The 23,144-nt window shown below is 46.1% G+C and overlaps 1 protein-coding gene across 1 annotated transcript; it reads right to left on the minus strand.

The window, feature by feature from the left end:
- Positions 1 to 7,914: 7,914 nt before the first annotated feature.
- On the minus strand, positions 7,915 to 9,745 carry LOC130077433 (uncharacterized). The gene is made up of 2 exons (XM_056242671.1): positions 9,359 to 9,745; positions 7,915 to 8,625 (listed from the first exon to the last, which is right to left on the minus strand). The coding sequence occupies exons 1-2, from the start codon at positions 9,490 to 9,492 to the stop codon at positions 7,956 to 7,958; spliced, it is 804 nt and encodes a 267-aa protein (XP_056098646.1). The 5' UTR covers positions 9,493 to 9,745; the 3' UTR covers positions 7,915 to 7,955.
- Positions 9,746 to 23,144: the final 13,399 nt, after the last annotated feature.

Genomic DNA, 23,144 nt, shown 5'->3' on the forward strand with positions numbered 1-23,144 from the left:
AACGCCGACACACACAAAACTGTGATGACGCTCCCTTATCTGCTTGCGCTAGTGTAGTTCTCCCTGTGGCCCAGTGGCGGAACCCGAAGCTTTCACGTGGGAGACCCGTGTTCGATCCCGGCTCTCGCAGCAGATAAAAGTTTAGTCTCGCCGCGGCCAGACTTCCACCGAAACTTTTCGCTCGTTCAGTTCCAGAAAATGTGACTGTTCCAGTGTATTTTGCAGTAAACAAGCTGGTACCACGGCCCGCTTGCCTGCACATAAAGGCCGTTTCCACGGCGACCCAGAAAAATCATGTAATCATTGTATTTCTGGTTTTCCGGCCACAGCCGATGGTGTTATAAGTGTAATAAAATGCTCACAGCCCAGTGTTCATTTCTACACACAAACACAGCCCGCCACGGTACAGGGCTCGCACAAATGAAATCGACGCATGTCAATTGTGCATTAAATGTAGTGAATGTGCCCACAACCCAGTGCCCACAAACACTACCACGGTTTCTGTAAAACGAAACCAACACAAGTCTTCCTAGCCTCCTAGGAAATTGACGGTGTTTCAGTCTCGCCGTGGCCAGACTTCCACTGAAATTTTCGCTCGTTCAGTTCCAGAAAATGTGACTGTTCCAGTGTATTTTGCAGTAAGCAAGCCAGTACCATGCCCGCTTGCCTGCACACAAATGCTGTTCCCACGGCGACCCAGATAAATCACATAAATGGTGTATTTTCTGGTATTCCGGCCACAGCCGATGGTGTTATGAGTGTATTGAAAATGCCTACAACCCAGGGCTCATTTCTACACACAAACACAGCCCGCAAAAATGCAGGGCTCGCACAAACAAAATCGCCTCATGTCGATTGTGCACTAAATGTAGTGAATGTGCCTACGTCTCAGTGCCCACAAACACTACACACCACATGTCCCACGGGTTCTGTGAAAACGAAACCAACACGCATTCAGTCAGCTCAGGCCGACGGTGTTTTTCAGTGCAGTAAATGTGCCCGCTGTCCTGCGCCCACATTCACTCACAGACATGTTAAGCCCCACGGGGCTCGCCCCGCTCTCTCTCCCTCAGCAAACTGCTTATAAGGGTTTTGAGCGCGGCCAGGCTGCCCGCCGCGATCGGCGCGCCCCCCGCCTCACACACTGTAAACACAGTGTCTGCGTTACAGCACGCCGGAGCTCTCTTGCCGTCACTATGTCTCGGCCAGAGCCCAGATCTCATTCTACCCCTAGCTATTCACGCGAAAGTGTGGGCACAGCTTCCTGGGGTATCAGAATGGGTGCTGAACACTATATAAAGAGGCTATTCGCTACAGTTCGCTCGACGTCCCCGCCGTTATACGGCGCGCGTCGAGACGACGGTGGAAAACGAAGTATCTCATCTACTTCGAGCCGAAATAGCGAAACTACTGAGCAAAGGCGCTATAGAACCTTTATCTCAAGCTCAGAGCAAAGGGGGCCTACACAGCAGATATTTTCTGGTACCGAAAAAAGATGGAGGTCTCGGACCCATTTTAGATCTGCGACAGCTGAACAGAGCGCTTGTGAAGCGCCAGTTCAGAATGCTTACGACCAGGAAAATCCTCGCGCAAGTGCGCCACGGGGACTGGTTTATGTCAATAGATCTGAAAGACGCCTATTTCCAAATACAAATAGCGTCCTATCACAGGCGATTCTTGAGATTCGCCTTCGAGGGCCAGGCATATCAATACACAGTCCTGCCGTTCGGCCTGTCCCTAGCACCTCGTACATTTACGAAGTGCATGGACGCGGCGCTCGCACCCCTGAGACTTCAGGGCATGCGAGTCCTGAACTACTTGGACGATTGGCTGATTCTAGCTCGATCACGATCGGAGCTCATAGAACACAGGGCCGCATTACTCGAGCACCTCGAGGAGCTGGGCCTCACAGTCAATTGGGCGAAGAGCTCACTGTCTCCCAGTCAGAAAATTTCCTTTCTGGGTACCGTGTTGGACTCGCTGTCCATGACAGCACGCCTGTCACCAGAGCGCGGGCTAAATATTCAGCGCGGCGCGAAATCCTTCCGCCACGGCGCGATAGTTCCGCTCAAAAGGTTTCAGAAAATGCTGGGGCTGATGGCCTCAGCAGCCTCTGTACTCCAGTTGGGCTTGCTCCGCATGCGCCCACTGCAGATGTGGCTGAAAGCGCGGGTTCCACCCAGGGCATGGACAGCGGGTCTGTTTCGCCTCAGGGTCGACCTTCAGTGTGTTTCAGCTCTGGAACCTTGGAAAATAACCGACTGGTATCAGTCAGGGGTGAGTCTGGGGACCGCTTCGAGTGTGAAGGTGGTGTCTACGGACGCCTCCACCTCGGGGTGGGGAGCGCTGCTCGAGGGCAGACCGCTAGCTGGCCTGTGGTCAGAACGGGAAAAGCTCCTTCACATAAACTGCTTGGAGATGATAGCAGTCGACAAAGCGCTACGGCGTTTTTTTGTCCCCAGGTAACAGGCCACCACGTCTTGGTCCGGTCGGACAACATGTCAGTGGTGGCATACATAAATCGCCAGGGCGGCGTCAGGTCACGAAACCTTCACAGGCTGACGGAACGCCTCCTGGTCTGGGCTCAGCACAACCTGCTCTCACTGAGAGCAGCGCACGTGCCTGGTCACCTGAGTGTGGGACCAGACAGACTGTCCAGGAACAATGTTCCAGCAGGGGAATGGTCGCTGCACCCGCAGACGGTCCAGCTGCTGTGGAAAACGTTCGGCAGAGCACAGGCACAGCACAGACCTATTCGCGTCCCACGAAAACGCTCATTGCCCGGAGTTTTTCTCGAAAAGCAAGGACGCGCTGGCTCATGTTTGGCCCCGCTGCCCCCTATATGCTTTTCCTCCTGTCTCGCTCCTGCCTCAGGTGTTGGAACGAATCAGGGAGAACGGATGCCCAGTGCTGCTCGTAGCTACGCTCTGGACAAACCAGACGTGGTTCCCTGCCCTGATGCAGCTGACCAGCACTGCCCCATGGCCTGTACCATTGAGGAGAGACCTCCTCTCTCAGGCGGAGGGCTCGATTTGGCACCCTCGCCCGGAGTTGTGGTCCCTGCACGCATGGGCCATCAACGGGTACCCGCTAGCCTCCCAGAAGGAGTGTTAAACACGATCGCGCAGGCTAGAGCTTCGTCTACCAGGCGGCTCTACTCCTCGAAATGGTCTGTTTTCTCTGCATGGTGTCAAGCCCAGAGCTTTTCACCTGTGGAATGCGGGGTTTCGGAAGTGCTTTCCTTCCTTCAAAAGCTACTGGATAAGGGCAGGACCCCATCCACGCTCAAAGTATATGTGGCGGCCATAGCAACGTTTGCAAAACCGGTGTCTGGCCAGTCGCTGGGGAAAAACGACTTAGTCGTGCGTTTCCTTAGGGGAGCTCGGAGGCTGAACCCTCCCAGGCCCCCTTCAGTCCCGACGTGGGACCTTTCCACGGTCCTGGAGGCCATGAAAGGCGCCCCGTTCGAGCCAATCCAGCTGGTGGACATGAAACACCTGTCGTTCAAAACAGTGTTTCTCATGGCTCTCGCTTCAGTGAAGCGCATAGGGGACTTACAGGCGCTTTCAGTAAGCGCGTCGTGTATGGAGTTTGGGCCTAATGACTCGAAGGTCATTCTCAAACCAAAGCACGGGTATGTCCCGAAATCCCTCAATACACCGTTCAGGGCCCAGGTAATTTCCCTGTCCGCCCTTCCGGTTCTCAGTGAGGAGGAGGATGCGAGTCTCTTTGCCCCGTCAGGGCATTTAGAGCTTATGTGTCACGCTCGTCTGTTTTCAGACAGACGGAGCAGCTTTTTGTTTTGTTTGGCGGGCGTTCCAAGGGACTCGCCGCCTCAAAACAGAGCCTATCCAGATGGATAGTGGATGCCATTGCGCTCGCTTACTCTGCGAAGGGCCTGCAGTGCCCCTTGGGTGTCAGAGCGCACTCCACGAGAGGCGTGGCCTCTTCGTGGGCGTGGTCGAGCGGGGTTTCCCTGCAAGATATCTGTACGGCCGCGGGCTGGGCCTCGCCGTCTACATTTATAAAATACTATAACCTGGAGGTACCCGCCTTACAAGCTAAGCTTTTGGCGGTCTAAAATTCAGTGCTATCTGCCCCGCTGTGCGGCCCAGATGCTGAGTTTACTGCAGCGCCATGAGTGTTGACACACGTATGGCCACCCAGATCAGGCTGAAAGCTTTCACCCTGGCTGCGCGTTTTATTGTCATATGATAGCCCCGCTGGGTGCTTTTTTTATAGGGAATGACGCTTCCAGCCTCTCTTCCTCCACTCTATGTGAGTTTATGGTGATTATGCACTACATGAGCCCTGGGCTTCGGCCCCCGGGACTTTGGTGTTGGATCCCTGTACGCACGGCGTGTTGCATTGTGTTCCCCTAGCGTAAGCTATTACGCAGTACGAGAGATACTCTCGTAAGAGAACGTACTCGGTTACTAACGTAACCTCGGTTCTCTCTAGAGAGGGAACGAGTACTGCGTATCTTGCCGTGCTTGGAATACGCTCTGGTTCGCTTCAGCGATAAAAACCAGCTTGTACCAGCCTAACGAGCATATTTATAGGGTGAGACCACGCCCCTTCTGGCGGGAAAATTGCCCCCATTGGTCATTACGTCACGCAGAGTCTCTCTCGATAGGCTGCTGCATTTGCTGCAGAGCAACCAATAGGCGCGCGAGCTGTTTCGCCTATGTCTGCTTGCTGCTGCAAAGCGTTTTACATTAATAAAAAATTAAGGATAATTTTTGGCTTCAATATCTCGTGGAAAAGAGTTTTCCCCTAGCGTAAGCTATTACGCAGTACTCGTTCCCTCTCTAGAGAGAACCGAGGTTACGTTAGTAACCGAGTACGTTTTTTTGCCCCTCTGCTCCGCCGTGCGTGTTCATAAAGAGAAAGACAGTGTTTTCAGCTTGCCACTATAAATCGCTATTTTTCTGCACTAAACTAGTGAATTTTCCCAAGATATATTCAGAGATGATAAACGAGATGTTATAGAATAATAATTTATTGAAAACCCAATTTTGACAAAAAACTGACATTCGATCTATTTTTAGACCTTACTGAAAATGTTCCAGCGCGACATCCGACGGGTTTTCCCAGATCGCATCATTATGTTCAGATCTATCTACCGAAAATATATGCAAAATCGCGCATATTTAATGAGATAATGCCTAATTTCTATAATTAAACATACAAATTTCAAAAACTTGTAATAATTTTTTTTATATACAAGTAATCAACTGAGGAAGTTTCATGGTGATATCTATTATTTAAAAATTTTACCCTATTCACCTGTAGTGTCTCGCCTTAAGCAGACAGTCTACTAATACTCTAATGACAGTTAGTTGACATGTAGCTGCAAAGTTACTTCTAGTTAGTAGAATGTCTAAAGTGGACTATTGGAATAAAGTGTTACCTTGGGGTATTACGCGCTGCTCTCAGGGAAGGAGTACTCAATAGATTCAAAACGCTGTTATTTTAGTGTATTACGTGCTGCTCTCAGGGCAGGAGTGCTCAATAGATTCAAAACGCTGTTATTTTAGTGTATTAATATGTGCTGCCCTCGGGGCAGGAGTGCTCAGTAGATTGAAATCGCTGTTATTTTAGTGTATTACGCGCTGCTCTCAGGGCAGGAATGCACAATAGGTTCAAATCGCTGTTATTTTAGTGTATTACGTGCTGCTCTCAGGGCAGGAGTACTCAATAGATTCAAATCGCTGTTATTTTAAGTGTATTACGCGCTGCTCTCAGGGCAGGAGTACTCAATAGATTCAAATCGCCGTTATTTTTTGTGTATTACGCGCTGTTCTCAGGGCAGGAGTACTCAATTGATTAAAATCGCTGTTATTTTAGTGTATTACGTGATGCTCTCAGGGCAGGAGTACTCAATAGATTGAAATCGCTGTTATTTTAGGGCAGGGGTTTTCAAAGTGTGGGGCGCGCCTCCCCAGGGGGGCGCCAGAGCATGCCAGGGGAGACACGGAGAGTGGTAACAATTATAGCCTAATAATTAGTTTAAATTAATTAAAAAAGTTAAATTGTTATTATTCTGAAAATAAGGCCTCGTTTACACTGCAGGTCTTGATGCCCAATTCTGATTTGTTACCTTTATTCGATTTTTTGACCGTCCGTTTACAAGTTCTTTTAACTGTATCCGATTCATGTGTTTACACTTGCCATACTATCTGAAACATCGTGCATGCTTAAAGGGTTTCTCTTGCACAGATGGACGAACGCGAAATATGCTTGATGCTCTGCGATATATGCAAAGTTCGCCAAACATCACCATGATTTTGAGGCAGAGGAGGACGAAGGTGTCGTGTCATGTAAAAACTCCATCGAAAGTTGCTAAAAATGTATAAAAAAACATTGTATATTATGTACCATCAATCTCGGATGTCTCTAATAACAACAAATAACTCACAAATTAATAAAAAAAATGCAAAACGTAATTTTTCGGCGTTGAATTGCGGGGGTTGCGTATGATTTAATTCCCAGTGCGTACACATAAAGCTGCCTCTTTTTCATGGCTTGTTGCGCTTACGGGGCAAATACACACAAAAATATTGTCACAAAGTCTGTATTGCCGCGCATTCACAGAAGCACATCGGTTAGGTCCGTGCTGTCAACAGCATCCGTTTTTTTCTGTCATCCTTTGGCTAGGGTTACATTATATGATCACGTTCCTCTTCATGCAAATGCTTTTAAACCATTCAAGCACGACATGACAAAAGAGAACGCGCTGTATGTGTATTTCCTGGTGACACACACAACGCACAGAACAACAGGCACCAGAATAGACTTCACTTTCACGCTTGAACCAATAATAACACAATTATGCCAAAATTTCCGTTTCGTTGAGTAAGAGCAGTCTTAAATTAGTTAAATAAAGTCTTAAATGAATGTAAAGAGTTGTGAGAAAAAGGGCACAGGTAAATATCCCATTTAATATGGGCTTATGTGAAGATTTTTAAGTCTTAATTTTAAGTTCACTTAAATTAAAAGTTGTTATTTTTTAGGAGCCTAATAAATGTTAAAATTGATAGCTTTCAATTATACTGTAATGTTGAATGGCAATAATTAATGTTTAAAATAGAAAATAAATAAATAATTGAAGACATTTGATATCATTGGTATCAGTGATACCAGCCTTCATTCATAAAAATATGCCATTAAAAAATCATTTAAAATATACTGTCTTTATGTTGTTTCTACATTAATTTGGAGATTAGCTGTGAAATTATTACATTATAAAATATATTAAAAACAAGCTATAACAAGCACTGATTGAGCAAACATTTAGGTGAGATTTGCAGTGGTAATTGAACAATGTTTATATATAAAATAAAAGTAGTGGTCGACTGATATTGTTTTTTTGATGGCCGATGCTGATGCCGATATCTTAGAGAGCAGGGTGGCCGATATAAAGCCGATATATATATATATATATTAGGGCTGGGAATTTATTAGAAAAAATTAACTAATTAATCGCACAACTTGCTGTGATTAATCGCAATTAATCGCATTTTTTTCCCAAAGCTTTTTATCAATACTTATAAGTTAAAAAATGATACATTTACACAATAAAGTATATTTTAAACAGAACATTTTATTACAATGATCTTATGAACTGTAGACAGTCTCTCCTGGGAACTAGTATGGGTAATTCCCATAAAGTGCAACATTATAAAACAAAGTGTATAAGTGTAAGTTGAATTTGATCAGAACTCCTGAATCATCTTATAAAGTAAGGCAATAAGCCAAAAGCAATTTCTTCATATCCACCAACAATATATTTAAACAAAATGTTAAAGTGTAAGTTTAAACTAACAAGATCATCAAAATGGTTAGAACTTAATCCAAGCAAAAATATTTTTTTTATGCACCAAATATGTTAACAGCCTTAGCAGTACGAATGACACAAGGAGAATGTTACATATTTTACCACAACATTTTGCCTACTCTTTTGCATTGAGCCAGCAACTAAGACAGACCAGTTTGTTTACATTATCAGGAGACAAGGAAGCTCTCTTCTTTTGGACGATGTGGCCTGAGAGTGAGAACAACCTCTCACAAGGTACTGTGGTTGCAGGTGTGGACAGGTACTTGCGTGCTATGCGTGCCATCAGAACATGTGCTCTTTCTCTTGATGACCACCACTGCAGTGGACACTGGTCCATGTTGATTTTAGGCTCTGATTTGTAGCGTTTCAGACATTTGTCTATAGACTCTTCATCATCTGAATCTGAATCAGATGAACAAAGCAAGAACTCAGACATCCTGGTCTTCTTTGGTGGCTGTTTTCCTGTTGTCTCTGTTGAAGGTTGTTGTGCCAGCCTCTCCTCCTTTACCAGGCTGCTTATTGAGGTCCACACCTCATGCCTTTCGTCTTTGGGAAGACACTTCAGGTCTTTAAATCTGGGGTCCAGAGCAGTAGCGATCTTCAGCCATGTGAGGTTGGTGCTTTCCTTCCTTTTAGCTAGGTCTGTGGTAAACACCTTCTTGAACCTCACCACATAGACTGGATCATCGTCTGATGGCTCCATAACCCGGAACAAGTGGCAAAATGCTGGTAACACCACTGAACAAGAAATGTACTGCTCGCCCCCTAGGAGTTTGGTCACATTTCTGCAGAGGAAAGCACAAAATGTTATTATGTCAGTAAATTGTTATTAATTATACAGTGGCACACACAAAAAGTCAGAACACACAGAGACAATTAGAGGGGTATGAAACACACTAGGGCTGTCACTTTTGAGAAAAATCTAATTCGAACGGATATCAAATATCAAGCAATGTATTTGAATATCTACGAAAAAAGAACGTAACGGAGATTCAATCACAAATGCATTAACAGTCTGACTGTCATAAAAAGGACTCAGGCCATAGCCTGTCTGAAAAACAAATGTTTGACGTAATGTTTCAAACAGCAGACTATCAACTTAATCTATTAATTCCATTTTCAAAACGGGGAGGCTATTGCTATTATTCGCTTGATTTGGTCATGGGCAGACGCTACAATATGTTTAGAGCGCCCGCTCCTGAATGAGATGGCAAACAATAAAATAAAAAACAAACGGTCTAATCATAGACTGTAAAAAACGCGCTACACATGGCACTTTAAAAACCGGATAGTTTATTTATAGTTCGATTACGGATATTTCACGTCATGTTCGAACACGCACGCACGCGCACACACACACACACACACACACACACACACACACACACACACAAAACAGAACAAAAAGCACCACTTACCTCTACACGCATGCACACATACAGAAAACGCATGACAAACACAGGAAGAGAGGAAACACAGGTATAGAGAGACAAACACTAGAGAGAGAAATATACTAACCTGCAAGGTTCAAGTAGTTCTTCAACCTTTTGCAGTTTAGCAAGCTCCTGCGATGTCAACATGGCAATTTTGCTGTTCTGCTGAGACAGAGTAGTGGACAGTGGCAATCTGTTTCGCAGGATCCGCCTGACCATCTCTAAGGTAGAATTCCACCTGGTTGGGACGTCCTGTACAAGCGGTTCTTGCTTCTGTCCATGTGCAACTTACTGTTCTCCTAATTCCTGAGCATTTGATGGACTGTGCTTAAAGTGCCCAACAATTTTGCGACATTTGGCCAAGATACTATCTAATCCACAGTCGTGAAGAGAAACAGTTACAGTTCTTTGCACACAGTGGGCTGTACAGGGCAGGTGTTCAAATGGTAGTAGTCTCGCAGCTGCTGTCATGTTCCGACCACTGTCAGTCCCAAGTGTTGTTAACTTACTCTCCACATTCCAACATTTGGCGACTTCCAAAAAATGTTCAGCACATGCCTCCGCAAAGTGGCGCTCTGTGGTTTGACTCGCAGTAAGGGCAAATGAACGGAAACTCCACTCCTCATCTATAAAGTGTGCTGTGACGCCCAAGTAGTTGTCATTGCTCACAGACGTCCAGTGATCTCCTGTGAGCGCGACGTTTGTTGCTTTCTCCAGCATGTCCATCCTCCGCGCCCTCTCGCTGTCATACAAACGTGTATTCTCGACACAATCGTTCTTCTAGAGGGTAGATTGTAAGAAGTGTCTCCTGATGCAATTTGAATTACTTCTCGTAGTCCCTTGTCATCTACTGTGTTAACTGGCCGGCAGTTTCTAGCTATCCATCTAGCTAAAGAATCGGTTAACGTTTCAGTTACAGATTTGTTCATCGGCCTGCCATGATTAGGCCTACAGTACTCCAGTAAGGTGGATTGGTGAGACCCTCCTGTAGCCTCGCTAGTTGCAGCAATAACACCTGGGTGTTTCGCGTTTAAATGGTATAGTAAAGACGAATTGCTTCGGTGGTATTTAAATTCGGCTTTACAAATTGTACAAGTCAGTCAAGTCAAGTCAGATTTATTTATAAAGCACATTTAAAAACAACTTCCGTTGACCAAAGTGCTGTACATATGGAATCAGTTAGTCAGAATACAATCACAAAATAATAAAATAGAATAGATCATTACGTACAATAGAGTATAGAACATACAGTGGTGGAACGGCTAATGTAACCTGCCTATTCATTGTTGAAAGCTATGGAAAACAGGTACGTTTTTAGCCTGCTTTTAAATTGGTCTACGGATTCTGCAGATCTAACAGAAAGTGGTAGGCTATTCCAGAGCCGTGGTCCTACCACTGAAAAGGCTCTGTCCCCTCGGGAGATGAGTCTAGTTTTAGGGACAGTCAAAAGGAAGCTGATCTGCTGACCTTAATGCTCTGGCAGGAGCGTAGGAGTGCAGCATATCCGAAAGATAAGGTGGCGCAGTATTAATTAAACATTTAAAAACTATTAATAAAATTTTAAACTGCACTCTAAAAGATACAGGGAGCCAGTGTAATGAGGCCAGCACAGGGGTAATTTGGTCCCTTTTTCTTTTCCCTGTCAGAAACCGAGCAGCCGTACATACCACCACTTTTCTGTCTAAAGCACCATTAGGACATTTTTTAAATGTAAACTTTCCATCTAAAACTCCACCGTTATCGCTCTCCATCATGCAGTGTGATTTGGCTCAGTTAGCACACTCGTCATCTGTCGCAACAGGAAGTTATTAAAATGGACGTGATTGGCTTGCGTCAATTGCGTTAATTTATTTTAATGCGTTAAACATGTCAAATTAATCGCAGAGATTAACGCGTTAACTTTCCCAGCCCTAATATATATATATTAGGGGTGGAACGGTACACAGAAGTCACGGTTCGGTTCATACCTCGGTTCAGACATCACGGTTCGGTACGATTTCGGTACAATGGAGGGAAAAGCTAAACAAAAATGCAGAAGGCATTGTATTTTTTAAATAAGTTTTATTAATAAAGGCATAGAACCAGTTTATTTGTAGTGCACTGACAATAGTTTAATATAATTAGTTTATTAATTAAATTAATAAAAAGACAAAAAGACCTTGCGATATGTTTGGTAATTGTACCTGAATTAATTTAAAATTAATTTGCTATATTTCAGATCAATATATTTGTTTTCCTTAATTTTAATTAACATTATTAATTAACAATGTAACATTATTCTCATCTGAATTATAAATAATTGCTTTCTGTATAAAATAATTAAAAACACATTCGATTTTCTTTTTTAATCAATGTAGAATGTGTAAGATTAGTGCTCCGAGGACAAGAAATGAAAACCAATGCAATATGATGAATGTCCAAAAGATGGGACCCACAGACTGTTTTGAAATGGAGTTGGATAAATATGTTTTGCTTTTAAAACAGTGTGTGTGTGTGATTTTGGTTGGGTGACAGTTGTAGGTTACAGTTTGACAAGAGTTTACAGTGTGACAAAAGCATAATGTTGTGTTTTATTGCGAGTGTACACAAATATGTGAACACTTTGCAGGTTTAATGATCTGTATGAACAAAATGACGGAGTATGTTTTTTATGTTTCCACTGTTCATCGCGCCTCTCTCTCTCTCTCTCGCACACACACACACTCCAGCATTGCAATCTTGACATCGCAGCCTGTTCATTATGCGGCCACGGTCACACCAAACGCGAATAGAGCGTCAAATTCGCGTCTATCGCGTCTAGTTCGACGCTAGTCCAAAGCGAATAGGACGCGTGTATAAAGCCAACGTTTGAAGTGAACGCACGTTCAGAGCTAAGCCGATGGTACAGATTATGTGTCCCTAAAGAACCCGGGTATCTAACAGTAGTTCCGCATTACATTAATTAATTTGCACGCGAGTTTTATTTATTTTATACAGTGATTCTTGGGAATTTGGATAAAACAGGTTTTAATTTTAAAAATAAAAAGTTAGTTAAATTACAAAATCTGAAGGTATATCATTATAAATCAAGGTCTTGGCTGTTCAGCAATGTACCGGTGCAACCTCCTCATTTTGTATTTTTTTCATAAAATAGGCGTTTCTTTGTTTTTGTCAACACCGTCAGACAAAATAAAAAGCAAATTATTTTTTATTTATTTGGTCTAATATGTATTTAGAGTTTTTAAATCATTGTCTGGCATTCTTAGTACACATATATGCTGTTAAATGTTGAATATTCACTTTTGTTCATTTTTTATACTGTTTCATGTGTACTCCTTTAAAAGATCTAACATCATACAACGTTTACTTTAAGCCTAAATAGAAAAAGTAATGTTTTATTTAACAAACATATTTTTGTATTAAAAGAGACTATTACTTTAATAACTCAACAGCACTGAAGAATCATATTGCAAGCATATTCATTTAAAACAAATAAAACTCCCTCTGACGGTGGTGACTTTAGAACTGACGGTGGTGACATTAATCTGACGGTGGTGACTGTGGCCTCTTTACAACATACAATTCCAAAATATATACCACTCAAGTCAATGGCTTCTTGCTTAACAACTTTATTTAACTCTTTGGTCCAAAAAATAACAATCCTGAGCACTGTGATAAATATTTTTTCCTTTCTGAGGTATTCCTCCTTTAACTCTGCCTCACTGTGTATTTTCTCTCTCCGCTTCTTTTGGTATTCCCTGTTTCTTCTCCTTCTCTCCTCTACAGATAGCTGCTGCCTAGCCATAACTTTCTAAAATACATAAAGTCAAAGTTGAGTGTGATTACTATGAAATTGGGGGTAATTACAGTGATTTGTTTAAATGTTGTCATGCCATTTTCATTTGGCTTTAGTCATTGGAGACTACAATGGATTGTGTATACTATGTGCTGTGTAGGTAGGTAGTAGCTGCACCATGTGCATCCCAAATGACATAAGCCAAATGAACATGGCATTATAGTGAATTGAGAGAGAGGGAAGGCACACCTCATCCCCTAGGGTTGGACGATAGGCCGATGGTATAGTTCATCAATATGTACACTGAACAAAATTATAAATGCAACACTTGTTTTTGCCCCCATTTTTCATGAGCTGAACTCAAAGATCTAAGACTTTTTCTATGTACACAAAAAGCCTATTTCTCTCAAATATTGTTCACAAATCTGTCTAAATATCAAGCGTAGCGTTAGTTCTGGCAGGTCACGTTAGTCAAGCTTGCATCAGCCGACTCTCAGCTGATCCACGTCCACCTATAGGAATATGACGCCTATCACTGTATACATAGATTAGCTCCTTCAGTATTATCAGCAGCTGTGGCGTTTCTCAGGAGCTCATTACCCTCCTCCATCCCCAGCTCCTCTCGTTTCTCAGGAGCTAATTACCCTCCTCCATCCCCAGCTCCACTCGTTTATCAGGAGCTCATTACCCTCCTCCATCCCCAGCTCCTCTCGTTTCTCAGGAGCTAATTACCCTCCTCCATCCCCAGCTCCACTCGTTTATCAGGAGCTAATTACCCTCCTCCATCCCCAGCTCCTCTCGTTTCTCAGGAGCTAATTACCCTCCTCCATCCCCAGCTCCTCTCGTTTCTCAGGAGCTAATTACCCTCCTCCATCCCCAGCTCCTCTCGTTTCTCAAGAGCTCATTACCCTCCTACCTCCCCAGCTCCACTCGTTTCTTAGGAGCTAATTACCCTCCTCCCTCCCCACCTCCTCTCGTTTCTCAGGAGCTGATTAACCTCCTCCCTCCCCAGTTCCTCTCGTTTCTCAGGAGCTGATTACCCTCCTCCCTCCCCAGTTCCTCTCGTTTCTTAGGAGCTGATTACCCTCCTCCCTCCCCAGTTCCTCTCGTTTCTCAGGAGCTCTCGCCCAGAACAGAACCATACCACCAATCCAAAATGCATGCTAATTGTCAATCGTATTTGACGATAGTGGCCCTGACCGAACTGTGTTAGTGAGCACTTCTCCTTTGCCGAGATAATCCATCCACCTCACAGGTGTGGCATATCAAGATGCTGATAGACAGCATGATTATTGCACAGGATGGCCACAATAAAAGGCCACACTAAAATGTGCTGAATCATTTATTTATTTTCGATTGGCCGAGAGACGTCCTATGACGCGCTTTGAGTGAGGATATCCATGCACATCCTCACTCGACCATAGAATCTTCACTGCTCACAGCTGATAATCATTCCGCCTTTCGCTTTAAACTGCGCAACGCAACATGAACATTCCAAGTTCAAAGACAATGCAGTTGCAGAGCAACCAAGCTCGTAGTTTTTAACTAATTTTTAGTGTGGGCGAAAATCTAAATGAACATTATGAAACACAATTTAATCGCATCAAACGTGTTCAGATGCAAGTGGAACTGCTGTATTTCCTGCGGCTGAACCACAGCCGTGAGGATATCCACAAACATCCTCACTCTCACTCGCGCTAATAGTAGCATGCAGTGTAGGCCTGTATGGAAGAAATATAGGGGGATTACATAAATAAAAATATAAAAGAGGTTAATAAAACATTACAGATCATATATTGGTATTTATTGTGATCAACAATTATATTCTAGCCTCTGTTAAAGACCATGTGGGGGGGTTTGTCATCACCGTCACACTGTATGTCACCACCGTCAGATGTTACAAATAATATAAAAGCAAACGCTTTACTTGTTCGCATACCATTTACTTTCTTTCTTTACCAGTTCTGTCTAAGTATTAGATATCACTGACAGAGATCGTAAACTAATGAAGACGGAGAATGTGAGTGAGCGCTGTGTGGTCAGGTGCTGCCGCTCCCTTTCGTAGTCACTACGAGTTGCGTCGTGATGACGAAATGGGGTTTCGCTTAGAAAGCCTATCAACTTCGAGTATTACAAAACGAGCCAATGGCAAAGAAATGCCATGGGTCTGCGGATTTTGCATAGCGTGACTCCGCCCCACCTCGTGGGTATATAAGGAAGTACGCTGGCAACATGCAGTTATGTTTTTGCTTCGGAGCCAAGAGGTCCTCTTCACTCCTGTAGCCTATTCTCTGACTATCTTCGATAATCTTCTAGACGATGAGCTTCCAGTTGGTGTTGGTGTGATGGCGTGTTCCAGTGAGTTTCACATTCCTGCCTGCTGAACTGTGCAGTGGTCTGCAACAGCGTGTGTGTTTCTCCCCGTGCGCTGCAGCACTGCTGCGAGCTTCTCTCTCACAAAAAGAGCTTGCTTGTGGCACGTCTTTTTAAAGAAGTTCAGCCCGTGTATTTCTGAGTGCGTAGTCTGATCGATTCAGGTGATGGGCACGGACGCTGTTTTGACGTGTTTGTGCTTCGATCATGCCAAGACAGCGTTAGTGGATGCGTAATGTTCTCACACATCGCAATGTTATGGTCGAGACTCGATAACCCCTGTTTCACATTGTGGTTAGGGTTAATTCACTGGTAACCACAGTGTGGTTCTGGATGAGATCACTGACCAGAGCCGCGTTCGAGGACGAGTTGAGCTGGAGCCCTCTGGAGATGAGGGTTCGTCTGTGCTGCCACCTTCGGGTTAACAGAGTTGACAGCTATGCTTTCCCGGGCCGCCGCGAGTATCGGGCTTGTGTGGAACCCTCCGCCATGTCCCGAGCATTCAAGGCTGATGATTGGTTTTTGGGGGAGGCGAACCCGAATCCTTTCTACCCGGACGTGCATGAAGAGGCCATGAGATCGTGGGAGTCTCCTTTGACTTTTCGCGACTGCTCAGCGGCCTCTTCCACCTTCTCTGGCCTCGCAGAGACCGCGGCCAAGGGTACACTGGGGTTCCCCCCGTGGAGTGTTCTGTGGCAACACATCTGTGTCCCCACAGCGCCTCCACCTGGCGTGGTGACCCTAAGCACCCCTCCAATGCCTGTAGGTTTTTGTCTACTCCGGAGGCAAAGACCTATAGAACTGCCGGGCAGGCTGCCGCCTCACTGCATGTTATTGCCATTCTTCAGGGTGCTCAATGACATGCACGAGGGTAGGGCTGATTCAGGGCTCATCCAAGAGCTGCCTGCCTCCACCGACCTCGCTCTACGAGCAACGAAGGTGACCGCACGCTCCCTGGGTCAGGTGATGTCCACATGCGTGGTCAGACATCTCTGGCTTAACCTGGTTGATATGTGCGAGGCTGAGCGAACCCGCTTCCTCAACTCTCCCATATCCCAGGCTGGCCTCTTTGGCGGCGCGGTCAAGGACTCTGCCCAACAGTTCTCGGCCGCCCAGAAGCAGACTGAGGCTACCAAACATGTTCTGACCCTGTGACCAGCTGCTGCCACCCAGCCCCCACGCCTCAGTCTGCTTGCCGTCGAACGCGCCCTCCTGCAACTTCCCCCCCTCCAGCCCGGCCCCAGCAGCAGCCTTCACCTGGGCCGCACCGTGGAGGTGGTCGCAGGAAGGCGCCCCAGCCCGTACCAGTCCCGCAGCCTGCCGAACGCCAGGCGATGCGGCGCTCCCGTTACGGGCAGCTCAGAGATGGGTTGCAGTTCTTTCAGGAAATGGTTGCAGGGCCACTCCTTCCACCGGTGGAGGGCCGGGGGAGAACCTCCTCTCCAAAGAACTGACATTCCCATCTCTGAGCCCCCAGAGGGCGCGGATGGCAGTGCGCGCCGCTTACGAGCCTCGCCACTCTCGTCCCCCTCTGTCGCCAGACCCCTGACAGAGCAGGCCTCCGTGGAACGCTGGTCCTTCCCTGGCCTCCTCTGTCAGGATGCGGCATAGGACCGTGCCCCCACATCGGGACGTTCCGCCTCCCACGTCTCGGCCGGTCATTCTGCCTCACTGCCCCATCGTGGGTACGTCTGTGGTTTACATGACCCCACTGGTTCACTTGTGCAGCTTCCTATCTGTCCCGCTGGCTCACGAGAATCATCAGGCTTGGCTATGCGATTCAGTTCGCACGGTCTCCTCCCCGCTTCGGGGAATCCGCTATACCGTGGTGGGTGGCAATGCCCCTGTCATGCGTATGGAGGTCGTCACCCTACTGGCGAAGGGTACGACCGAGACCACTCCTCCCGCCGAAATGAAGTCCGGCTTCTTCAGCCCCGACTTCATTGTACATAAGAAAACCGGTGGGTTCGACCAATCCTGAACCTGAGCGTCTTGAACCGTTCCCTTCTAAAAAGGCTTCCGTTCAAGATGCCCACGGCCAAACACATTTTTTAATGTGTGCGGTCACAGGATTGGTTTGCAGCGATCGACCTGAAGGACGCCTACTTCCATGTGTCCTTTCTTCCTTGACACAGACCGTTCCCTCGGTTTGTTTTCGAGAGGCGGACGCACGCAGTCACTGCATACTTGCCGGAGACAATTCGAGGGCAAGAGTGCGGTTACACTGAAATTTTTCAAAGGCTCCTGGGGCATATGGCATCCGCAGCCACCGCAACGCTGCTCGTATTGCTTCATATGAGACCGCTTCAGCTCTGGCTTCACGATCGAGTCCCGACGTGGACATGGCAACAAAGCACGCTCAGAGTACCAGTAACTGACCTGCCGTCAGACCTTCACCCCGTGGACGAACCTCAGCTTTCTATGGGCCGGAGTGCTCTTAGAATGAGTTTTCAGGCATGTTGTTGCCTCCTCCACCACGGGCTGGGGTGCCATGTGCAATGGACATGCTGCCTCGGGCTCCTGGACAGCCCCAGCGCCTTTTGGCATGTAGATTGCCTCGAGTTGCTGGCAGTACGTCTCGCTCTGCACCACTTCCATGCGTTGCTCAAGAACTAGCACGTACTAGTCCGATCAGACAATACTGCGACAGTAGCGTACATCAACCAATAAGGTGGTCTACTCTCACAACGTATGTCTCAACTCGGCCGCCACCTCCTCTTATGGAGTCAGAAGCATCTGAGGTCGCTACGAGCCATTATATTCCGGGAACCCTGAATTGTGCAGCCGACGAGCTTTCAAGGTTTCAGCCTCTTCCTGGATAATGGCTACTCCATCCCCACTCGGTTCAGCTGATTTGGGACCAGTTTGGGGACGCACAGGTAGACCTGTTTGCCACCCACGACTCGTCCCATTGCGACCTGTTTTACTCCCTGACCGAGGGCACGCTCGGCACGGACGCACTGGCACACAGCTAGCCGTGGGGCCTCCGTAAGTATGTGTTTCCCCCAGTGAGCCTTCTTGCAGATGAGGACGAGGAGCAGGTCATTTTAGTTGTGCCTCATTGGTCCAGCCGGACCTGGTACTCCGAACTTGTACTCCTCGTGACAGCACCTCCCTGGCCAATTCCTCTGAAAAAGGACCCTTTCTCAGTGACGGGGCACCCTATGGCACCCTCATCCCGATCTTTGGAACCTGCACGTGTGGCTCCTGGACGGGACGAGGCAGGTTTGAGTACCCTAACACCAGCGGTGGTGGCTACCATCACTTCCGCTAGAGCATCGTCCATGAGACATACGCGTTGGAGTGGAACCTCTTCGTCAACTGGTGCTCTTCTCACAGAGAAGACCCCAGAAATTGCCTGATCAGTGTCGTGCTTTCCTTCCTGCAAGATGGGTTGGAGCGAAGGCTGTCTCCCTCCACCCTGAAAGTGTATGTTGCCGCTATCGCCGCACATCACGACGCAGTCGAGGGTAAGTCCGTGGGAAAGCACGACCTGATCATCAGGTTCCTGAGAGGTTCCTCCTCTCGTTCCCTCTTGGGACCTCTCAGTGGTTTTAACTGCCCTGCAGAGTGCTCCCCTTGAGCCTCTGCAATCAGTGGAGCTTAAGTTTCTGTCAGTTAAGACACGCTCCTGGTTGCATTGGCCTCCATTAACCCTCTGGGGTCTAAGGTGTTTTTGGGGTCCTTGAGATGTTTTGACATGCCCTGACATTTGTGCTTTTTTCAGTTGCTTATAAATATATTAAAGGAACACTCCACCGTTTTTTGAAATAGGGCTTATTCACCGTCTCCCCTACATTAAGATAGGTGGGCAAAAGCATTTTTGTCTTCGTGCATGCATTTTCTTAGTTTGGCAGCGCCGACGCTAGCTTAGCTTAGCATAATGAATGGAATCCTATGTTGCCAGGTAGCATGTCGTGAGTAAAAGTGCACAAAAAAACCACCTAATTACTTCTTGTGGCCTGCGTACCATTGTGGCATGAACCATTAGTGGTTATTAAATCTGAGGAAATCACGGGATCCGGCCAAATGATTGGATACAGAATGATGCACTTAAAATGTATCCAGAACGTATTTACAGTGAAGAGGGAGACAGAACGGTTACTGTTGTGTTCTCGACCCAGATAGTGTTGCCTAGACGAGCACGAAAACACCTCAAAAACACTGCCACATAAAGTTTGGACTAGATTGTGATACCTACTCCGACGGAGTCTGTGCGCTCGTCTATAGGCAACGCCATGGTAATTCTTGTTGGTAGATTAGCACCTGTGTAGAATTTTGTTGAAAGCCCAGATAAAAGTAAAAAGCTACTATTTTGTGTTGATCCATGGCAGTTCGACTTCATAAGTGCATTTCTTTACACACACACGCGCTCTGAGCCAGTGGACGCGCACTGTTATGAATGCACACACTTCTATGGAAGACTGTATTATCGTAATGTTTCGACTTTATTCTCGAAATGTTTCGACTTTATTCTCGAAATGTTTCGACTTTAAAGGGTTAGTTCACCCAAAAATGAAAATTCTGTCAGTAATTACTCACCCTCATGTTGTTCCAACCCCATAAGACTTTCATTCATCTTCGGAACACAAATTAAGATATTTTTGATTAAATCTGAGAGCTGGATCACTCCTCCATAGGCTTCTTAAGGGATCGAAACTGACCGGCCCAAAAGTTATGAAAGACATCGTTAAAATAGTCCGAGTGACTACAGTGGCTCAATCTTAAGTTTATCAAGCGACGAGAATACTTTTTGTGCGCAACAAACAAACAAAAATAACAACTTTATTCAACTAATCATTTCCTTCTCTGTACGGCCGTGATATTTCACGTAGTGAAACTACGCAAAGCTTCTAGGTTGTACGTCACGCATCACACACATGATTTTTTTTTTTTTTAATCTAGGCCTACGTGAAATTCTGCATCCATTGTACGATTTTTTTTTTTTTTTTTTTTTCTCGGAAGGGCAACCTGAGTCGAGAAGGGCATATGGGCAGTTGCCCGGGCAACCTGAGCAACCCCCCTGTGCACATCCCTGAATTTGAGTGTCAAGTTGTAATCACGTATCGAATCAATTTCGTATTTAAAAAGTAACTAGGCTACATAAGAGATGGAAAGATGCAGAGAACTATACATTATTTGCGCTGCTCTCAGGGCAGGAGTACTCAATAGATTCAAATCGCTGTTATTTTAGTGTATTATGTGCTGCTCTCAGGGCAGTAGTAGTCAATATATTCAAATCGCTGTTATTTTAATAATGATAATAATAATATGTTTAATTTATACTGTATAGCGCCTTTCCCGAGCTCAAGGACGCTTCACAATAACAGTAAAGAACAAACAATCAGTTCATACATAGATGGACAATAGACATTTGCCCAGTCCAAGAAATGAGCATCTGAGGAACTGGATGTTGTTAGTATTGGGGGAGATGTGGAGGATTCGCCACCTTACACTCCCGAAAGGGATGAGCTGATGGAGGTTTTAACAAGAGCTGTAGAAAAACTCAGCATTGAATGGCTAGACAGGACTAGACAGGAGTCTGTTTCAAAGTCTAAGTTAGATGAGAGATTTTTGCCGTCACGAGTGCAACCTCCAGGCCGGTGCCTGCCGTTTTTCCACGATCTCCACACTGAGGTGTTGAAATCGTGGAGAAAACCGGTTTCATATAGAGTGTTTAGTCCCCAGACATCCACATATTCAAATATTTTGGGGGCTAGATCATTTGGTTATGGTGCTATGCCTCGCGTAGAAGAGACGCTTGCGAGCCATCTCTCCTCCGAGGCTGCATCATCTTTTAAGTCACCGGCATTACCCACCAAGCCTCTAAGAAATAAATCGGCTTTGGTGGGTAAAGCGTATTCGGCTGCAGGTCAGGCTGCGTCATGTCTGCATACGATGTCTATCTTGCAGGCGTACCAGGCTGACCTGCTGAAGGACGTGAGAGTGCGTCAGGCTGCTGATTTATCTCTGCGTGCCACCAGAGAGTCGGCCAAGTTAGTGGGCCGATCTATGGCAGCTCTGGTGGCCGCAGAGAGACACTTATGGTTAAATCAGACGAATATAAAAGAAAAAGAAAAAGCTTTCCTTTTAGACGCTCCTCTCTCTCCCCTGGGTTTATTTGGTGATGCTGTAAATTCTGTAATTGATAAATTCCAGGAGGAGAAAAAGCAAACAGCAGCTTTTAGAAAGTTTCTCCCTTTGAAAGTTCTCGTCCCTGGGGCTGCTGGGCGGGAGCAGCCCCGGCCGTCTACGGGCTCATCATATAGAGCGCAGCAGAAGCAGAGTGTCGCGTCTCGTGCTCCCCCTGCTGGACAGTGGGCTCAGCCGCGGCACTCTCAGGCGAAGTCGTCTAGTAATAGAACTGATCTGAGGACAGTTATATTGGCTAAGAAGGCTTCGGCTAAGAAGAAGTCCTGACGCCACGGCGTGCAGGATACTGAGGCTGGTCCCCACCGAGGCGGAAAGGTGTTCACCTCTTTTTACGGTGCCCATTCTTCCTCGGTGCCCTCAGGGGTCCGTTCTGCCAACCCCGCCTTTATGCCGGGGCGCAGACGATCCCAGCGAGCGCTTTTCCGAGGGACGCTCGCGCCCTCTGAGGAGGGTTTCAGAGCAGTCAGACCAGGGCTGCGTTCAGCGCCGACAAAAACGTTGCAGAACGTTTTTTAAACAGAAACGGTGATGCGTTGAACGCACTGTTGTGATGACGCAAGAGTTGCAACTACGGCAGCTGAGAAGGCTTTTTGTGTTCTTTGTGAAGAATTTTCGGAGCCTGATGAAGTCGGTATAAATATGTTTAATACTACAAAATATGCCCGATGTTACAGTTACTGCACTTGCCGCCCAGAACACAAGAGAACATCCCAATCGAGTGAAGGGATTTGTGGAAACTGAAATGGAAGCACATCTTACCTAATAAAGACTAAAACACATCTATTTAGCCTCACATACTGACTTTGTTGTTTGTTGTTCATACTGTTTTATTAATACCCTGTATTTTCTTTCTCATTTTTAGGAAAAGCACTTTACATGCATTGTTTATTTCTATACCAAATGTCACACACTTGCAATGAAGCTAAAAATATAAACAACTACATCATTATGTTGATATCCTATATTTTTACAATAATACTTATGACAAACATGTCTTCTGATATCCTTAGTTGTTGCGTATCGAACACATTTGTAAATTACTTCCATTGTGCGAGTTCTCTTTAATACCGTGTGCTTTATATACATGTTGCTGCTGATTGGACTGCAGTTCTGACACGCCCACCAAACAAGAGAAAACGCATCTCAAACCCCGTTGCACACCGGTGCACGCCGTTTCCAGGAAACATGACGTTCAACCTGGAAACCGTAGCAAAACGTTGCGCACCGTTGTGATCTTGAACATGCCCCAGTTGTTCTCTGCCGGTGCGCCGTTACAGGGCGCTGCGTTTGCTGCTCAAGTTACACCAGAGGCCAGTCTCGAGAGACTGGTACCCTTAGTAGATTTTCTGGCAGAGTGGAAAAGCCTTCCAAAAATATCTCATTGGGTCCTGCAGACAGTAGAAAAGGGTTATGCTATCCAATTCAGGTGTCGTCCACCAAGATTCAGAGGGGTTCTGCCCACAGTGGTGGGCCCCGAGCAGGCTCTGGTAATGGAAAACTCTCCTTCGAAAGGAGGCTATAGAACGGGTTCCTCCTCCCAGTTTGGAGTCAGGTTATTACAGCCGATATT

This window comes from Rhinichthys klamathensis, unplaced genomic scaffold (genome assembly GCF_029890125.1).
Source record: "Rhinichthys klamathensis goyatoka isolate OS25496 unplaced genomic scaffold, OSU_Roscu_1.1 h1tg000740l_1, whole genome shotgun sequence".
Lineage (NCBI taxonomy): Eukaryota > Metazoa > Chordata > Actinopteri > Cypriniformes > Leuciscidae > Rhinichthys > Rhinichthys klamathensis.

Bases quoted from the DNA above. Each gene is read 5' to 3' on its own strand.
- LOC130077433 (XM_056242671.1), bottom strand. From the start codon at position 9,492: ATGGTCAGGCGGATCCTGCGAAACAGATTGCCACTGTCCACTACTCTG. The intron at 8,626-9,358 runs GTTAGTATATTT...TTTCCTCTGCAG, and splicing joins GAACTACTTGAACCTTGCAG to AAATGTGACCAAACTCCTAG.